General features: G+C 36.4%; 1 protein-coding gene across 1 annotated transcript; it reads right to left on the bottom strand.

Annotated features, from left to right (window-relative positions):
* Positions 1-754: 754 nt before the first annotated feature.
* LOC141835909 (polyadenylate-binding protein-interacting protein 12-like) lies at positions 755-5,633 on the bottom strand. Its single transcript, XM_074723309.1, has 10 exons — positions 5,176-5,633; positions 4,798-4,908; positions 4,573-4,617; positions 2,461-2,533; positions 2,279-2,391; positions 2,063-2,122; positions 1,839-1,886; positions 1,684-1,752; positions 1,065-1,126; positions 755-999 (listed from the first exon to the last, which is right to left on the bottom strand). The coding sequence occupies exons 1-10, from the start codon at positions 5,461-5,463 to the stop codon at positions 933-935; spliced, it is 936 nt and encodes a 311-aa protein (XP_074579410.1). The 5' UTR covers positions 5,464-5,633; the 3' UTR covers positions 755-932.
* Between the last annotated feature and the right edge of the window lie 9,793 nt (positions 5,634-15,426).

Raw genomic sequence — 15,426 nt, 5'->3', positions numbered from 1 at the left:
GTCCTCTTTTACAACTCTGTTGCGTCGTCACCAACTCAGCTATGCCCCGGGGACAAAAAAAAAAAAAAACTCCAATCTAAAATGGAAAGGAAATCCCAAATTGAATCGTACCATTTATAACTCGACCCAACATGTTTGAGTCATGCCTAACCTAAAATGGCTTATCTTATACTAGTGAGTTCATGGCCTAAGCAAAAAGTGAGTTAAATTAAATTAATCAACCAATCAAAATTAAAAATTTATTTTTTAATAAATATCAATTATTTAAACCAATTTTAAAAATCAATTAAATCAAATTTTCATTTTTAAATATCAATTATTTAAATCAATTTCAACTATATCCAAACAACTCTCCTCTTCTCATTCAATTTATTCAATTTTTATATGAAAATTTGATCAATTCAATTATTAATCATTTGCTTACCCTCATGTGAATTCATACCAAGCATCTATTCTAGTTATAAAGGTCAAAAATTACCCTTAAGCATGATAATTAAATTAATTAGTACGAAACAGACTTACTAAAATGAGTAAAATCGAATTTCGACGAAATCATTACAGCCCTCCTCCGAAATAATATCTTTTCAATTTATCTCTTCATAGATAATCGTAAAGTTAATCATGTGAGACCGCTGAGATAACGGATTCCATTTTTACTGAAAGAAATGCCAGAAATCAATTCCAACCTAAACCATCGAGCAAAGGGACTATGTTAGGCACATTTGGTCTTGATTAGTATTTAGTTAAAAAAAGTTACTAGTGAGACAGAATAACTAAAATTTGGCCAACAGCACTGCTTACTCCCTACCTCCTTTATTTCACTAATTCAACTGAAACGAATACATAGAAGAAAGAACACAAACGGGTGCTCCTAAACCCAATTCTCAGTAAGGTGGCATGGGAACCGAGCTGAGGATTTGGGAATTCTGAATTCAGTTGCCATGGGCAGAGTTCAAAGGCATGCGTGGTGGCCGCACCGGAGTTTTCGAAGGGCTCACCCTGAAATATACGAATGAACAGTCATCGTCTGAAACGATAAACTAGCTGATAGATTGAAAGCATACCTAATGGGTAGGGATCCCAAAACCATGCCACTGCAGTTGAGAGCTAAGATTGCACTTTCTGCCTGTCATTGTGTTATGCAGAGAAATCAGTTTTCTTGTTGGGACCAGCACAGAGCAGCTTAATTGATACGATATCGAGACTACGACGAGAATGTTTGTATGCCCAAACATTGCAGGCATGGTTTCCAGAACTTGCAGTTAAATAACGAGTAAAACAGAAGAAAACAAGCAAACCACTTTAAATTCAGAAAACTTTCCTGAAGGAAGGCAGTTAAATCTCAATCAGTAGATAAGAGCACCTTCCATTAGAAGATCTTCACCCACGAAACTTTGACAATACCGATAGAGCAAGAGATCAATTAGCGCATTATCCTGAAGTTAACTAATATATAGGTTTAGGTATGGATCCCTCATTCATTTTAACTTTGATATATACGATTTCAAGAACCCTTTTGGTAAACAGCAACCATGGGAGTTTCAGAAGGTGCTCAATGATGGGATAAAGTTCCTCTTATGCTAACAGCAAGGGATAACATCAAGATACAAACAGTGAGAAAATACAGTTTGTAACAGTAAAACTAGTTACTAAAAAGTTTATAAAAATACCTATTGATATTACCTGCACAAATTCCACAAATGCAATGCGTGTTGAGTGCTTGTTGTCGCCAAGAATTCTCAAACGAGAAACCTGTTCAAACCAAATTATGCTCACTGATAATGAAATAATTGGACAGTTAGAAAAGAAACTCCTAGATCGATAATAGTTAACTGGACCTGGCCACAGAGTTGCTCAAAAAAAGCTTTGACATCTGTCTGCATCATCTGCCACAAATATAGAAGTCCAGATCATGGAGGAAAACAATTCTGAAACTAGATCCATTAAAGCAGTAAATTGCAACCGTTAGACAATCTGAATCTCTTCTTGCAACATAATATAGTAGTCATAATTGCCAACCATGAAATCTGTGTATTAGAAAAGATGGAAGGAGCCAATGTACCTTTCTATCGATGTTTGTGCAATAAATTGTCCTTATGACCATTTCCCTTTCATCCTCAGTCTGTATAATTTGTTGGTAATTAATAATGTTGAGAAAAAAAAGTTCTAGTACTAGCAGAATGAATGTCATAAAAGAAATCTCTAAGTTTTTTCAGATATCTAGAACAATACTTATAAAGGAAAGATCACTATGCTCAAGGGGAACAATAAAACTTACCCTAGGAAGAAAATTGGGATTTACAGGCAAAATTGCAGTCTTCGAAGGAAACACTTTGACTGGGTAGTAACCAAGAACAGTCCCACCAAGATTTAGAGCTGTCCTTGCACCTTCTGTTAATTATATCAATTATGGTCCACATACATCTATTAAGAATGGGTGACAATTATAGTTGCACTTACCCTCATCTGAGAATTCAATAAACGCAAACCGTAGCACTGAGTGAGGATCACCACAAATTCGGCAATCAACTACCTTCAGTATGCAAATTTTACAGAAATTTGACAAAGGCAGAAGAAGCTTAAAATACTCTCACACCCGTATAAGCAACACGAGGGCGAAACCAAGAAACATGTACACATAAGAGAAACAATACAACCAAAAAATTGACAGCCTACTGACTGAAGCCTGACTTCCTATTTTTCCCATTAACCTTCAAGTTTTGACAGGTAGGTGTGGCTTCTTGATCATCAGCACCACTGTTGAGTGTATTGAAGTTGTTCTTCAAATTCTAATGCACATGTTAAGCACCTTGATCTATGGACCAGATTCGGAACTTAGGAATATTGTTAGGTCTACTGGATGTTCTAAGACTATCACACAATGATTGGGGTTGGCACACAAAACAATAAACAGATGGCCTCATTTAAATTTGTAACCTATCCATGTATACGAAGCTATCATTAATAAGAAGGATAATGTTTAGAATACTAGTTGGAAATGAATTACAAATACAAAAAAAAAATACAGAAAAAGAAGGATGAGTTAGCAAAGTTAGTCTTCTGGTCCTATTGATTGATGAGAAAACCATCAAGAAAACTAAGGCTAAATCAGAAGTACTTCTGGTGTGTAAAAGAACATGAATAGAGAAAATGAAAACAAATTGAATAAAGTTGCTTCTGCTAAAGTAGGCTGAGTATGCTGACCAAGGAGTGTCTTGAATGTGAGGGAAATGAAAATACCTAGTTAGAAAATCGTGACCGCCTAAACAACAAAAGTGACAAGATTTTCCATATCTGAATCTTCAACCAACAGCAAAAACACGCAGCATGAATCTCAACAATTTGGGATCGACTACATGAATCTAATCATTTTGAACTCTATGAAAGACTATATGACTACTCAACTAAATCTTGGTTCAGCAATTTGGCTTGCAATTAAACTAAGAATGGAATATATGTAGTGAGATCAATAATCAATCGGTATGCTGTGTGCCCCAATCCAATCAAAATGGCTAGCAACTTGGTTGGGGTCATTCCCTTCACATAAGGTTCTCAAGACCTCCTGAAATGTAGGACTAAAGGAGCCACCCTTCAGCTTTCCATCCCAGCATCTGAAAAGCAAAAGAGAAGACTATGAGACTTGGCTGAATCAACTAGATTGTCATGTATCTGCTTCTAGAAAGATCCATTCCATCTGCCCTCCCAAACCCAGCTCTCCCTTTAGTTGGGCTTCGTACTTGATCCCATACCCAGAGTCAATGACCAAGAGGACTGGGTCTAACGCCAATATGTTATGGGCCCAATCCACAGAAAGGTGCTAGCCACTAGGGTGGGATCTCTTTAGATTGGCCATACGGAACTAAAGGAGCCAACCTTCTCCTCACCCCAACATCTAAAATAGGCAAGAGGTAAGCCTATAGAAAGGTTCATGGCAATTAATAGTTCAAATTCTACAGTATAAATTTGTGATATTTCTTTGTTTTGATGCAGAAAATGAATCATGCTCGTATTTCTTATAAAGGAAGCAAGCAAAGCATTCTATCTTGCTTATCATGCTATTTACAGATCCAACTGTTGCTTTTAGACTCAATAAAACTTATACTAGAGACATGTAATGCTTATTTGGTTCATAGATCTGTGAAGATTTCCAACTGACCAAGTATCTAGTAGCTTCTGTACATATCTTCGAGATGCCAGATTATTTAAGGTAACATGAGTCAAACTAATCTTGAAGGATAAGTAAATCATTTTTCATTGTTCCTCAAATTCATGCTACAAAAGTTGAAATCCACACTACTGTGTGCTCAGCAGCAGAACCAACTATATCACTAATCAACAAGGCAATGCTTCTTAGACAGTATAGCTGAAATAATGGTGACAATCTTACCATTAGGTATTTCTCCATGTCTAGGTACTTGCAAGTTAAATTAACAATTTATGAAATTACTAAGAATGGGAACACAATGGATCCTGAAATTCCTAAAGATGTTAATAAACCCTTTTTGTCAATCTCATCAATATCCTTATATTGTCCAACAAATTTGATAGGGAAGTGACAGTTTGAGAAATTACTTGTCCACAAGTAGAAAATATCTCGGCAAGTCTTTCTTCAGTCACCTGATATTTGTCAGTCAACAGCTCACATTAGCACAGATAACAGACTGTTTGCAATCATACATAAAAGAAATCCAGCTTTTTGTCTCTATGAAAAATTAATACAATGAAAATTAGATGAGAACGTCAAATGTTGTTGCTGATCAAATAAAAAATCTAGATTTTTTTCTTTAATCTACTCACCTGTTGATCAATGTCAGATACATATACAGTTCGTTTAACACTTTCGTCTCTCTCAGTTCTCTTAACTCTGTTGTCAATCCTCTGCTGTACCTGACTATTACCAGTTTTCTTCTGACAACCATAAAACGAGTAAGCAATTCAAACATATACATTTATCAAAATCAATTCGGCAATGAAATAAAAAACAAATTGTATAAAATCCTCCAAAATGTGAAGATCTGAGAAGGATGATGATAGTCCATCCAAATAACTCATTTTCCTCCATTCTTAGCTTTTAATAGTGATGCATTTGCAAAACCCTAAATTTTGGAATAGAGAAAACCCCAAAACCCTCGCTTAACTATGCATCAAAATCAAAATAGAAGAAAAACGAATTACCGCACGATTCGGGTGGTTATACAACAACCCATCGATGCTCGAACCCCTACAACTATTGCTATAAATCCCACCGGCGAAAAGCCGGCTCTCAAATTTCCTCTCAACGGCGGCGTCGGAGAAAGCTGCGGCAGGGAAGAACTCTTTGGCGGCCGGGTTTAACTTGGAGAAGAGATCCACCAGCCTCCGCACGTCGCTATGGTACTCAGCACCCGCGTCGGCTGCCGCCGGGTGATGCCGGCAGAGGAGCTGGTCGTCCGACCCGATCGCCTTCTCCGCCACCGCAGCCATTAATTTATCTCGAACGCTCACAGCGATCTCCCAGCAGAGCACCGATGAAGCTCCGATTACACGACCGAATCAATCGAGTCGAGAGCGGCAACGAATCCACTCAAAATTTGAGCAAAAAGCGAGAATTTTTGTCCCCCTCACGGCAGACTTGCTGCAGAGAATGAGCATAATTTACCATTGCGGTGGTTACTGGGAATGTCGAGGTAATGCATTACTTTTTTTTTAATAATAATCGATTATAATTTCTCTAATAATCTCAACAAAAATAAAATTTCTTATCCTAACAATCATCTATTAATAAACTAAAAAATTATAATTAATTCATGATGGATGAGAATTTTTATAGAACCAAATCAGATTGAAGATCTCAATAAAATAATAATAAAATTTAAAAAATAAATTATAATTCATAATTACTATATGTTAATTAATATTGGATAAGATCTCACTTATATATATTTTCTTTTGGATCAGACCGATCATTTTTAAAATTAATATAAAAATTAAATTAAAAATATATATAATTCATAACTACTGCATGTTAATTAATATTAAATAAGATCTCACTTATATATATATTTGTAATAATTAAGGTTAACTAACCTTAGGGAATTAACATATTGGTTTAACTTTTGTTGTTGTTGTTTTGCATTCTTGCTGATCACTCAATTTCTTAAGAGCATCTTTCTTGCCCACTTATAAACACCCCTAAAGAGAATCTGTACAACATGAATTTCATATTTTATTTCTGAAAATTTCTTTTTTTCCATGAACACCTCTCATTTTGTGCTCTAAGAATCTATAGTTTATAGTAGAACAATTCAAATGGCCAAAAAAAAAGAAAGAAATCTAGTGTCAAACAGGTGTGGAAGTTCCTCACGGCTGCAGTAGAAACAAATGGTGGCCTTCTCGAATGATTTCAATCGCATCTATTTCTGAATTCTCTTCGTTGATCTATCAAAACTTGGAATGAACACTTGCCAGCGATTTCAAACAATTCTTGCAAAGATTCAGGTAAAACGATGACTTCCCCTACACCGTACCTCTCGATCTACTAAAATACTTAATAGGTAGTATAGTAGTCGTGAATGGAAAGAGTGAATTGAGATTCCCAACACTCAAGACAGAGAAAAAAGACACATAAAGAAACACAACAATACACACACATAAAGACTCGAAAGCACATAGAATAATCAAACAATAAGTGAGATACCTTACCTTATAGTAGAGTAGAGTGTGCGAAAGACACAAGACTCAACACCAGCTCCTTTCCAAAGCATCGAAAGTGCGTTATGACTGGAATGGCATTTGCTTAACGTAAGCTAGTGATGCTTTCGGCTACTGGACGTGCCCTTCGCCTAGCAGCACGATGAATGCTCACCCTTTTACCGAAGCCATTCTGAAATTTTTCTGAACTTGCTCTCTCTCTTTGCAGCTAGCCAGCCGTCTTGCTATGCTTTCTGCATGGCACTTCGCAGCTGTTAATGACTTCGCTCAAATTTGCAGTTTCTGCCAAAAGGGAACGAAGAAGCATGAGACGATCGATGCTAACAATTATATTTCTGACTTGTTAATGATCATTTTCTTCTGTTCTTCGTTCTCTCGAACCAATGTTAAAAATGAGCTTCACTGGTTGGTTATCCTCAGTAATTGTGAGAGTTCAACAGTGCTCGCAAACTTCATTTTCTCCGTTGGACAAAAAAAAATGGAGGAAAAGATCAATTTGTGTTCTCAAGTTCTGTAATCGAATCATCTCGGTGTTAGATCCCTTTATATCTCCACGATGGTAAGATATTATCCATCTTGGAGTCATGCCCTCATGGTTTTATTTTTTAGATTTTATCAAGAAGGTCTCATACAATGTGATATCTAAAGCGACCCTTTATTGGTATGGATCCCAACGGATCCGTCTCCTTAACGGTGGTTGGTATGGATCCCAACGGATCCGTCTCCTTCACGGTCCCAACAAACCATTTATTGGGAGTTATGATACCACTGTTAGATAAGATGAAATCTATATATATCTTCACAACGGTACGATATTGTCCACTTTAGGTCCACGCCCTCATGATTTTATTTTTGAGTTTTACCCAAAATGTCTCATACCAATGAGATGTTTTCTATCTTATAACCTCAGGATCTTTTTCATATATTTCTAATATGGGACTTTAATTATTATCCCAACACTAGGCGATGATGTTGCTATTCGGCTCTACAGCCGCCTCCCGAATACTCTTTGGGTCAGACATGCTTCTCCAACTCCTGAGCATCTTTCCGAGTACCTCATGGTTCTTTCTCCGAGTGCCTTTCCCAAGAATCTCATGATTAACTCTGAGCACTTTCAGATTTTGAATCTGATTTTAAAACACCCTTTAATGGGGGATCCGACTGTTAATCATCTTAAATTTCTCATACTTAATATATTCTACTGAATACCAGTTCGGTCTCCTCTTTTCTTGACACTCACGGAGTATCAGTGATCATCAACAGTAAGGATTCAGGATCACATAAGAAACAAAAAAGGTAATGAAGAACAATGTCGATCGCAAATTAAGATGCATGGCATCGAGGATGCTCTCGACCCACAAGAGCTCGGTCGACAAGGATCAGCGAGTTGGAACTGGCAAAACCATGCGGAATAAATGACAAGAGAGATCGATAAGGAAGATCTGCCATGCCTGAGACCTGAGTAAAATAGAGCGCTAGCTCTCACGTATCAGATCAATATTTACTGCTCCAGCCCTTTCATCACTACACCAGGGGGGAAAAAAAAAGAAATAGGTGTGTTTTGATTGAACACCGTGGATGGTCAAACCATCAGTTAATAGATGATCCGATATGTGCAACTTTCGAGAGGATCTCGATGGAGAAGATGAAGAGAACCTGAAATACACTTCAACAGGAGGTTAGATTGGTATCGAAAAATCCTGACAGGCCACTCCAATATTCAAATTAGGGTTCTATCAAACAAAAAAGATAAAGAGAAGAAGAAGAGAGCCCCCAACCCCACAACCAACACCTCCAGAAAACCTTTGTTAGGATTTATATAATCGTCAAAAAAGCATCTCCATGTCAACTAGAATGACATCATTATAGAAGTGTACGAGAAGATCATATTTGACGAGCATTGATTGTTTTCAATTTTTTTTGGCATTACATGAAAGTATCCAAGAAAACCAAAGCTGACAATCTTATAATTGCTCTTTTATTTTTATGCTATCACGTATTTCAGGAATATTTGCAGTCCTGTTCATGGGCCCACGAAAGATAGAGATTCATTCTTAGGATATGGAATTGGAATCCGAGACTGAGATGACATCTGAGGTCAAGATGATATCTTAGGCAAAAATGACATATATATGAGATGCTAAGTTGCCGAGGTGTTGAGTTGCTGAGATGTCGAGATGCTGAGGTGCCGAGATGAGGTGCTGAGATGCTGAAATACTGAGGTGCTGAGATGCCAAGATGATGAGGTGCGAAGATGATGTGTCAAGATAATAAGGTGTCGAGATGTTAAGGTGTCGAGATGAGATTCTGAGATGAAGTGTCGAGATGAGGTGTTGAGATACCAAGATGAGGTGTCAAGATGCCGAGATGTTGAGTGGTCGAGTGATCAAGAGGTCGCAAGGCCAAATGGTTGAGTGACCAAGAGGCCGACAAGTTGAGTAACCGAGTGGCTGAGAGAAGGTGTCAAGATACCTAGATGAGGTGCCAAGATGCCTAGTGATCAAGTGGTTGAGAGACCGAGTAGCCGAAAGACTTAGCCGAGTGGTCAAATTGTGAGGTAGCAAGATATACTGAGGTTTGTGCATATAGTGATATAGACATTTGGATAAGTTTTATGTTTTTAACTTTTAAATCAATTTAATTTTTAATTATATGTATCATGTAGATGCAGTAGAATTCCACCACGTCAAGGTGTTAAGATATATACCTAAAATCTCTCAACATATAAGTACTATTTAGAATCTATGTATATAATTTCTAAAACTTAACACTACAGTAAACAAACATATATAAAGTTAAGACTGAGTAAATCATGTGCCGATACGATCGAATTCACTTTTCTGCAAAAAGGTGGATCCGTTACCTTAGCGGCCCCACGACCATCTGTGAGGAGGTAAATCGAGAAAGTACAGTTGGTTACGACGCAGGAGGGTATTGCCTGGCTTTGCCAGGATTCGAACCCATGCCCTCTTCTGCAAATCTGCTGCGTCGTAACCAATTCACCTATGCCCCAGGAGCATCGAATTCACTTTAAACTATGGGTTGAAGAACACTTGAGAGGATTAATTAATGAATGCCCCACCAGCTTCAGAATCTCTAGCTGGTTGCTAACTCACTGTCCACTCAACTTATACAGAGCTTGCTCAAGATTAATTCATTCTCACTTATTTTTCTTTAATTTGTACTAGTTTTGTTCATGTTGAGATCGTCTCTCTTGGACGAGCAATCGGCCACCTGGATGGGGAGTTGACAATCAAGGTGGCACCTGGTACCCATGAACAGAGGAGGAAGATGTCGGAGGATCCTAAGACACCGCTGAGATCTGCACAACACGAGAGAAGGGAGTGAGAACGGAGGTCAAGGATGCCCTTGCACAACCGTTCCGATGCTCAAGTCGGCTTTCTCACCGGAGAAGAAATGAAAGTGAGTCTGTAAGGAGGTGTATGCGTACCTGTTCCCACGAGATAGAAGGGAAATATATAGAGACCGGTGGGAGACTTAAGGGAACCCCGTCTTGTCTCAATTAAGTAGAATATCCCTGAGCGGATATCCTGTCAGAGGAGATATCCCATCTAAGCAAGGAGAACATCTCATCACCGCCGCAGTAGTGAAATTAAAGTCGTATCATTCATCTTAATACGACATCATACTACACCATCACATCGTATTAATGGAGAAGTAGGTTAACCATCTTATCCCATGATTGCCCATGTCCTGGCATCGGCCTGCCTAGCTGACTAGGGAAAGCATCACAGCGGGGGTCGGTTGAGCGTTGAGTAGGGCGTTGAGGGAGTGGAGTATGGTCGGCAGAGGGAGCCCGAGTCGGAGGTCAGAGTCGGATATATAATCTGAAACCAAACCTTGAGAGAGATCGGATGTGCGATCCCGAGCTGATCCTACTTGCTGAGTCGGGTGTTGCACCCCGACCTTAGCTACCCTCTAAGTTAAGCCCGTGCGTCTGGGTTAACCTAAATACTAAGCTGGGGTGGCCGAGTCGGCAAAGGGAACATGAGCCAAAGCCGAGTAAGGCCAAGAAGTGATGTGGCCGGGAAGAGACTTGGTGGGGTGGATTTGGAAGAGTAGTTTAGAGTCATGGCTCGGAGTACGAGGCCAAATAAGAGTCGGGCTCCTCGAGAGGTCAGGCGTTGAGTCTATACCTGAGCTGAAAATCGAGTAGGGTGTTAGACCCTGACCTATTCTAAACATCAAGTCAAGGCTATCGAGTCAGAGCGCGAGGCCAACTCAACCTTCTTTCTATCTAATATATCATCTACTTAGATAGGATCTGACGAAGTTTTGATCATGCATGTCTACCGAACACAAAGATCGACGACCTTGACCTTGCGCATCTGCATTTGCCTGACCACCCAGCTGGAAGCTTCTACAACTTTTCTCCTTCTTATTAAAATTCAACTCTTAGTCACTACTATCTAAGTCTTGATTAATTTGAATGGGTCATGGCGTCTATTTCTTGGATGATCATTGATCAGGAAGGGAGGGCGATCACTACAAGAAAAAAAATCCATTTAGCGATCAAAATAATCAATCATTAATCCATCATTATTCTCAAATAATAATCGATTAACATAAAGTCAATCGATAACGCGCGTCATTTAGTCACGGATATAATATTTCATCGTTAATTAATAATAAAATAAAATCTTTCATTACTAAGTTAAGAAATAGAATTAAATTGCCGTTTCTAGATATTCACAACGGAATATCTGAATTTGTCACTAATATATATTAGCGATGTTATTTCAATTCCGTCACTAATCTAGTGACGTAATTTTAATTTCATTGTAAAAGTAGTCGAAACGGGAGGTTCGGCCAAATTTTTAAGTAAATTATCGACGTACTTTTAAAATTTTATCTCTAAATTTCTTTAAAATTTTGACAGCCTTTCTGTATTTTCATAATTTTCTTATTTACATATCTATATAAATAATATACTGTCACAAACGATGATTTTAAAATCTCACTCACAACACAAACACCACAAGCAACTCATTCACAAATCTACATATTCACAAACAATATAATAAACTAATCCAATAATTTTTTAAATTTCAATCGCAACATATCAAATCCAATCTAATAAAGATGACTATCTCAAATATAACTAATAAACATCTGAATCTAATAAATTCAAATATATTACCAATGATAATACAAACCTCCTAGCAGATACATCCAATCTCACTCCAAAACTAGTTAGTATGTAGTACTACGATAGGTGATTAATAAACAAAAAAAAACTATAGTTTTTTGAAAATTAGAGACGGAATTTTAATTCCGTAGCTAATATTTAGCGACGGAATAAAATTCCGTCGTAGTTAATTAGCGACGGAAATTAATTCCGTCTCTAAATTTAGCGACGGAATTTTAAAATTAGCGAAGAGGATGACGTCAGCGACCGAATTTTTTACGACGGTCGATTTCCGTCGCTAATCGGTCGTTAACCTCGGTTAGCGACCGAATAGCGACGGAATTGGTCCGTCGCTATTTCCGTTAATTTTTGTAGTGCTATATCATTTGAATCACGATGAAGTAAGTTGAATTTAAACTAATTTATTATCCGTAATGAATTCAACGATAGAATTTTATGTCCATCATATCGTTAAAATAGCGATGGAAAATTATTTTCATCTCTAGCTAATTTCGTAGCTAAAATGAGTATTTCTTGTGGTGGATATGGTTTTCAAATTTCAAAGTGTTCAAAGTCCAAACTTAGAACAAAGACTTGAATAATCAGACGTCACCCTCGTAGTTGGTTGCATGCCTTTGAGGGTTATTTAATTTATTTAGTATTAATTAGATATCCACTTTGGAATTTTCCTGGTGATTTAGAACGCTGAAGAAAAAGCGTACGCCATTTTCCTGGTCAGCGTGGGATGGGGTGGAAGACTACCTTTCAACACTAAATTTAGACAAGTTTACAAGTTTCCAACTGTATAGCTAGTCTTTGAAACGGCCAAATTTTTTTTTTAAAAAAAAAACAGTGCCTTTAATTATTATTTTAATTAAAAAGGTGTTTTTTTACTTTAAAAAAAGTTAAAATAATACTTTGACATACTTTTATATAATATTTTATGATTATTTTGACCTGTTGAAATGGTTGGTTGGTGTAATAGGTTTCTAGAATTTTGATATATTATACTCATATCATCAAGGATCTAAATAGGACTAGATATTTAAAAATTAATTTGATGAAAAGTTTAGTCATATTAAAATTGATCAAATAATTAATAAAGAAAAAATCTAGTTAAATCAAATTTGATCGGATGACTAAGAAACGTAAATATTATTCAGGCAGATTAAGGGTTGACCAGATGTCTGGTAAGTGTCAAGTCCAAGTAGATCAAGGAGATCGGATGCTTGAAAAAGAAAAAATAGTAGTGGAGTGAACCTTAAATAGAAGTCTTAGAGGTGTGAACTCTGAGTAAAAGGAAAATCTTAAGGGAATGAATCATAGGTAAAAGTCTTAGAGGAGTAAACTTTGAGTTAAAGGTAAGTATGTAAGTTAGGTAAACTAAGACTTGTTTATTTGTTTGTTTGTGTTTTGTATGAATGTTTTACATGAATCTAGAGCTGGAAGCAAAATGGAGAGTAGATAAATACAACCGGACAAAGTTGAACCAAGTTCGGTGTGATTGAACTTGACCTGAGTTAAATTAGACCCAAACCGATTAGGTCGATCAGAAGACCAGATGAACCTGAGTTGAGTTTGGGTCTTGGATGTCTTTATTTGGGTGACCGAAAGGTTCGATCTACCGATAAGATACTCAATCGATCGGAAAACGTGATAACAACAAGATCATGGGGTTCGGTCCAGATCGTGAAGAGCTCGATCATGAAGATCAAGTTTGATCAGGCTCCATCAATCAAATGGAGTTTATAGGTAGGCCGCAAAAAATCTATAAAAGAACCTTAAGTTTGACATATAGAATTTTAATCCTACTCTTCCTCTCTTTCTCGAATCTACACTCAAAGCTTTATGGCCAGAAAGCATATGGAGAAATATTACCACACTTAGGACTTTCAAATCGGAATCGCAATCTTGTTTGTATCTATGCAATACATGCTTTATTTTTTTATTTATGATTGTCATACAGACATTGTAAAGGATTATTGTCTCCGAAAAAGTTCCAAAAAAAGAGATTCCCTTAATGGATAAGTGCTTCCTGTACATAAAAGTTTAGAATACTAATCTAGGAGGTTGGAAACTAAGTAAACTACTTATATTTTTTTATTTTAATTTATCTTGTATCTTCCACTATGTATTAATTTTGCAGACAAGAAAGAATATACAAAAGTGATGAATCAAATACGAAAGCAAGATACTTTATTCATCCTCTTCCTTTATAGCGCGTCTAACGATCCTACAAAAATAAATTTATTTAAGTTTGAATAATTTTAATCAAATTGATAATATATATATAAATATAAAATAAATTCAAACTATAATATTTAAGTTTGCAAGTGTAGGTACATGAGCAAACCAAACTGTAGCTTGCAACCAGTCAAGGGAGCCTCCTATGCAGAAGAGGACCGTCCTAAATTTCCTCCCTGATTCCTTAAAAGGTCAACCGAGCAAATCCCTCTGAGTTGTATGTAGGCCGGCAACCAGACGTAGAAGATATCGATGTCACCTGCTACGTCATCCAGAATGGCGACACTTAAACGTCACTTCGCCTTCCTCATCCTCTCTCTGTCTCTCTACAATCCATTCGTTTCATACAGACTTTTCCTAAATCATATCATCTGATGTTCGTTGCATACTTTTTGGTCAGCACAGAACTTGCTCCGTCTATTCCTCTTGCGGAATATTTGACCGTAGAACAGTCAGTCAACGTAGCCATTGGAAGAAAAGAAGACGAAAAAAATTATTAATTTTGTTTGGGAGAAGATGAGAGAAGGGGAAGAAAAGTTAAATAAAAGGGAGAAAATTTTGAACCTTAAGAGTCAGAGAAGAAAAGAAAAAGATAGAGAAGGGTAAATTTTAATCTTTTTTATTTATAAAAAAAGTTTTTTTATATTTTAATTTGGGATGTAAGAAAAGGAAAGATAATTTTAAATATTATTTGTTTTAATTTTATTCTGTTTTAAAATATTAATTTCTAAATAACTTATTTAAGTTATTTAACTTAAACTGTTTAAATTTCGCTAAGCATGATCTTTTCGTTCCTTTCAGCTTACATCAGTAAATTTTTATAATAATATATGTAAAATACTGATTTATTTTTTGTCATACCAAAGTGTATAGATTTTATATTTCATATGTTTATCGTAGGCTACTTATTATTTTTTTTTAATTTTTTTATTTATTTAAGTTGTAAATATTAATTTTAGTTGGTCTCTGCAAGATAATTTTGATTAAAAAAATCTTACATTCATAAATTTAATGAGTTATACATATTTTTTTCGTATATAAATTTATTTTAAAAAGTAAAAATTTTTATAATTTTATATATTTAACATTCTCAAATAAAGAGAACATAAATATTTCTTTTCCACTCACTTTTCCTCTTTCTTCCCCTTCACCTTCCATTCCTCCCAAATAAAAAAATATATAAATATTTTTCTTTCCCTCATTTTTCCTCTTTTGCCCTTCCTTCCCCTTTTTCACTTTTCCCCTCAATTTCACCCATCTAAACAGGGCCGCAAAAGTAATAATAACTACAAGTCAATCAAAGTCCTTTGCTGCTTCCTACTGTGACAAAGCCTCCAATTCTT

Source organism: Curcuma longa, chromosome 10 (assembly GCF_044706935.1).
Source record: "Curcuma longa cultivar G26 ecotype Majalengka, Jawa Barat chromosome 10, ITB_CL_G26_1.1, whole genome shotgun sequence".
Classification (NCBI taxonomy): domain Eukaryota; kingdom Viridiplantae; phylum Streptophyta; class Magnoliopsida; order Zingiberales; family Zingiberaceae; genus Curcuma; species Curcuma longa.
The sequence above is the reverse complement of the archived record's forward strand: the minus strand, read 5'-3'. Positions and strand labels throughout refer to the sequence as shown.

What these genes read in the sequence shown, in the direction of transcription:
- LOC141835909 (XM_074723309.1), bottom strand. Translation starts at nt 5,463, where the DNA reads ATGGCTGCGGTGGCGGAGAAGGCGATCGGGTCGGACGACCAGCTCCTC. An exon ending in TATCTGACATTGATCAACAG is followed by an intron (nt 4,618 to 4,797) that starts GTGAGTAGATTA and finishes GACAAATATCAG; the next exon opens with GTGACTGAAGAAAGACTTGC. An exon ending in CATTTGTGGAATTTGTGCAG is followed by an intron (nt 1,127 to 1,683) that starts GTAATATCAATA and finishes ACACAATGACAG; the next exon opens with GCAGAAAGTGCAATCTTAGC.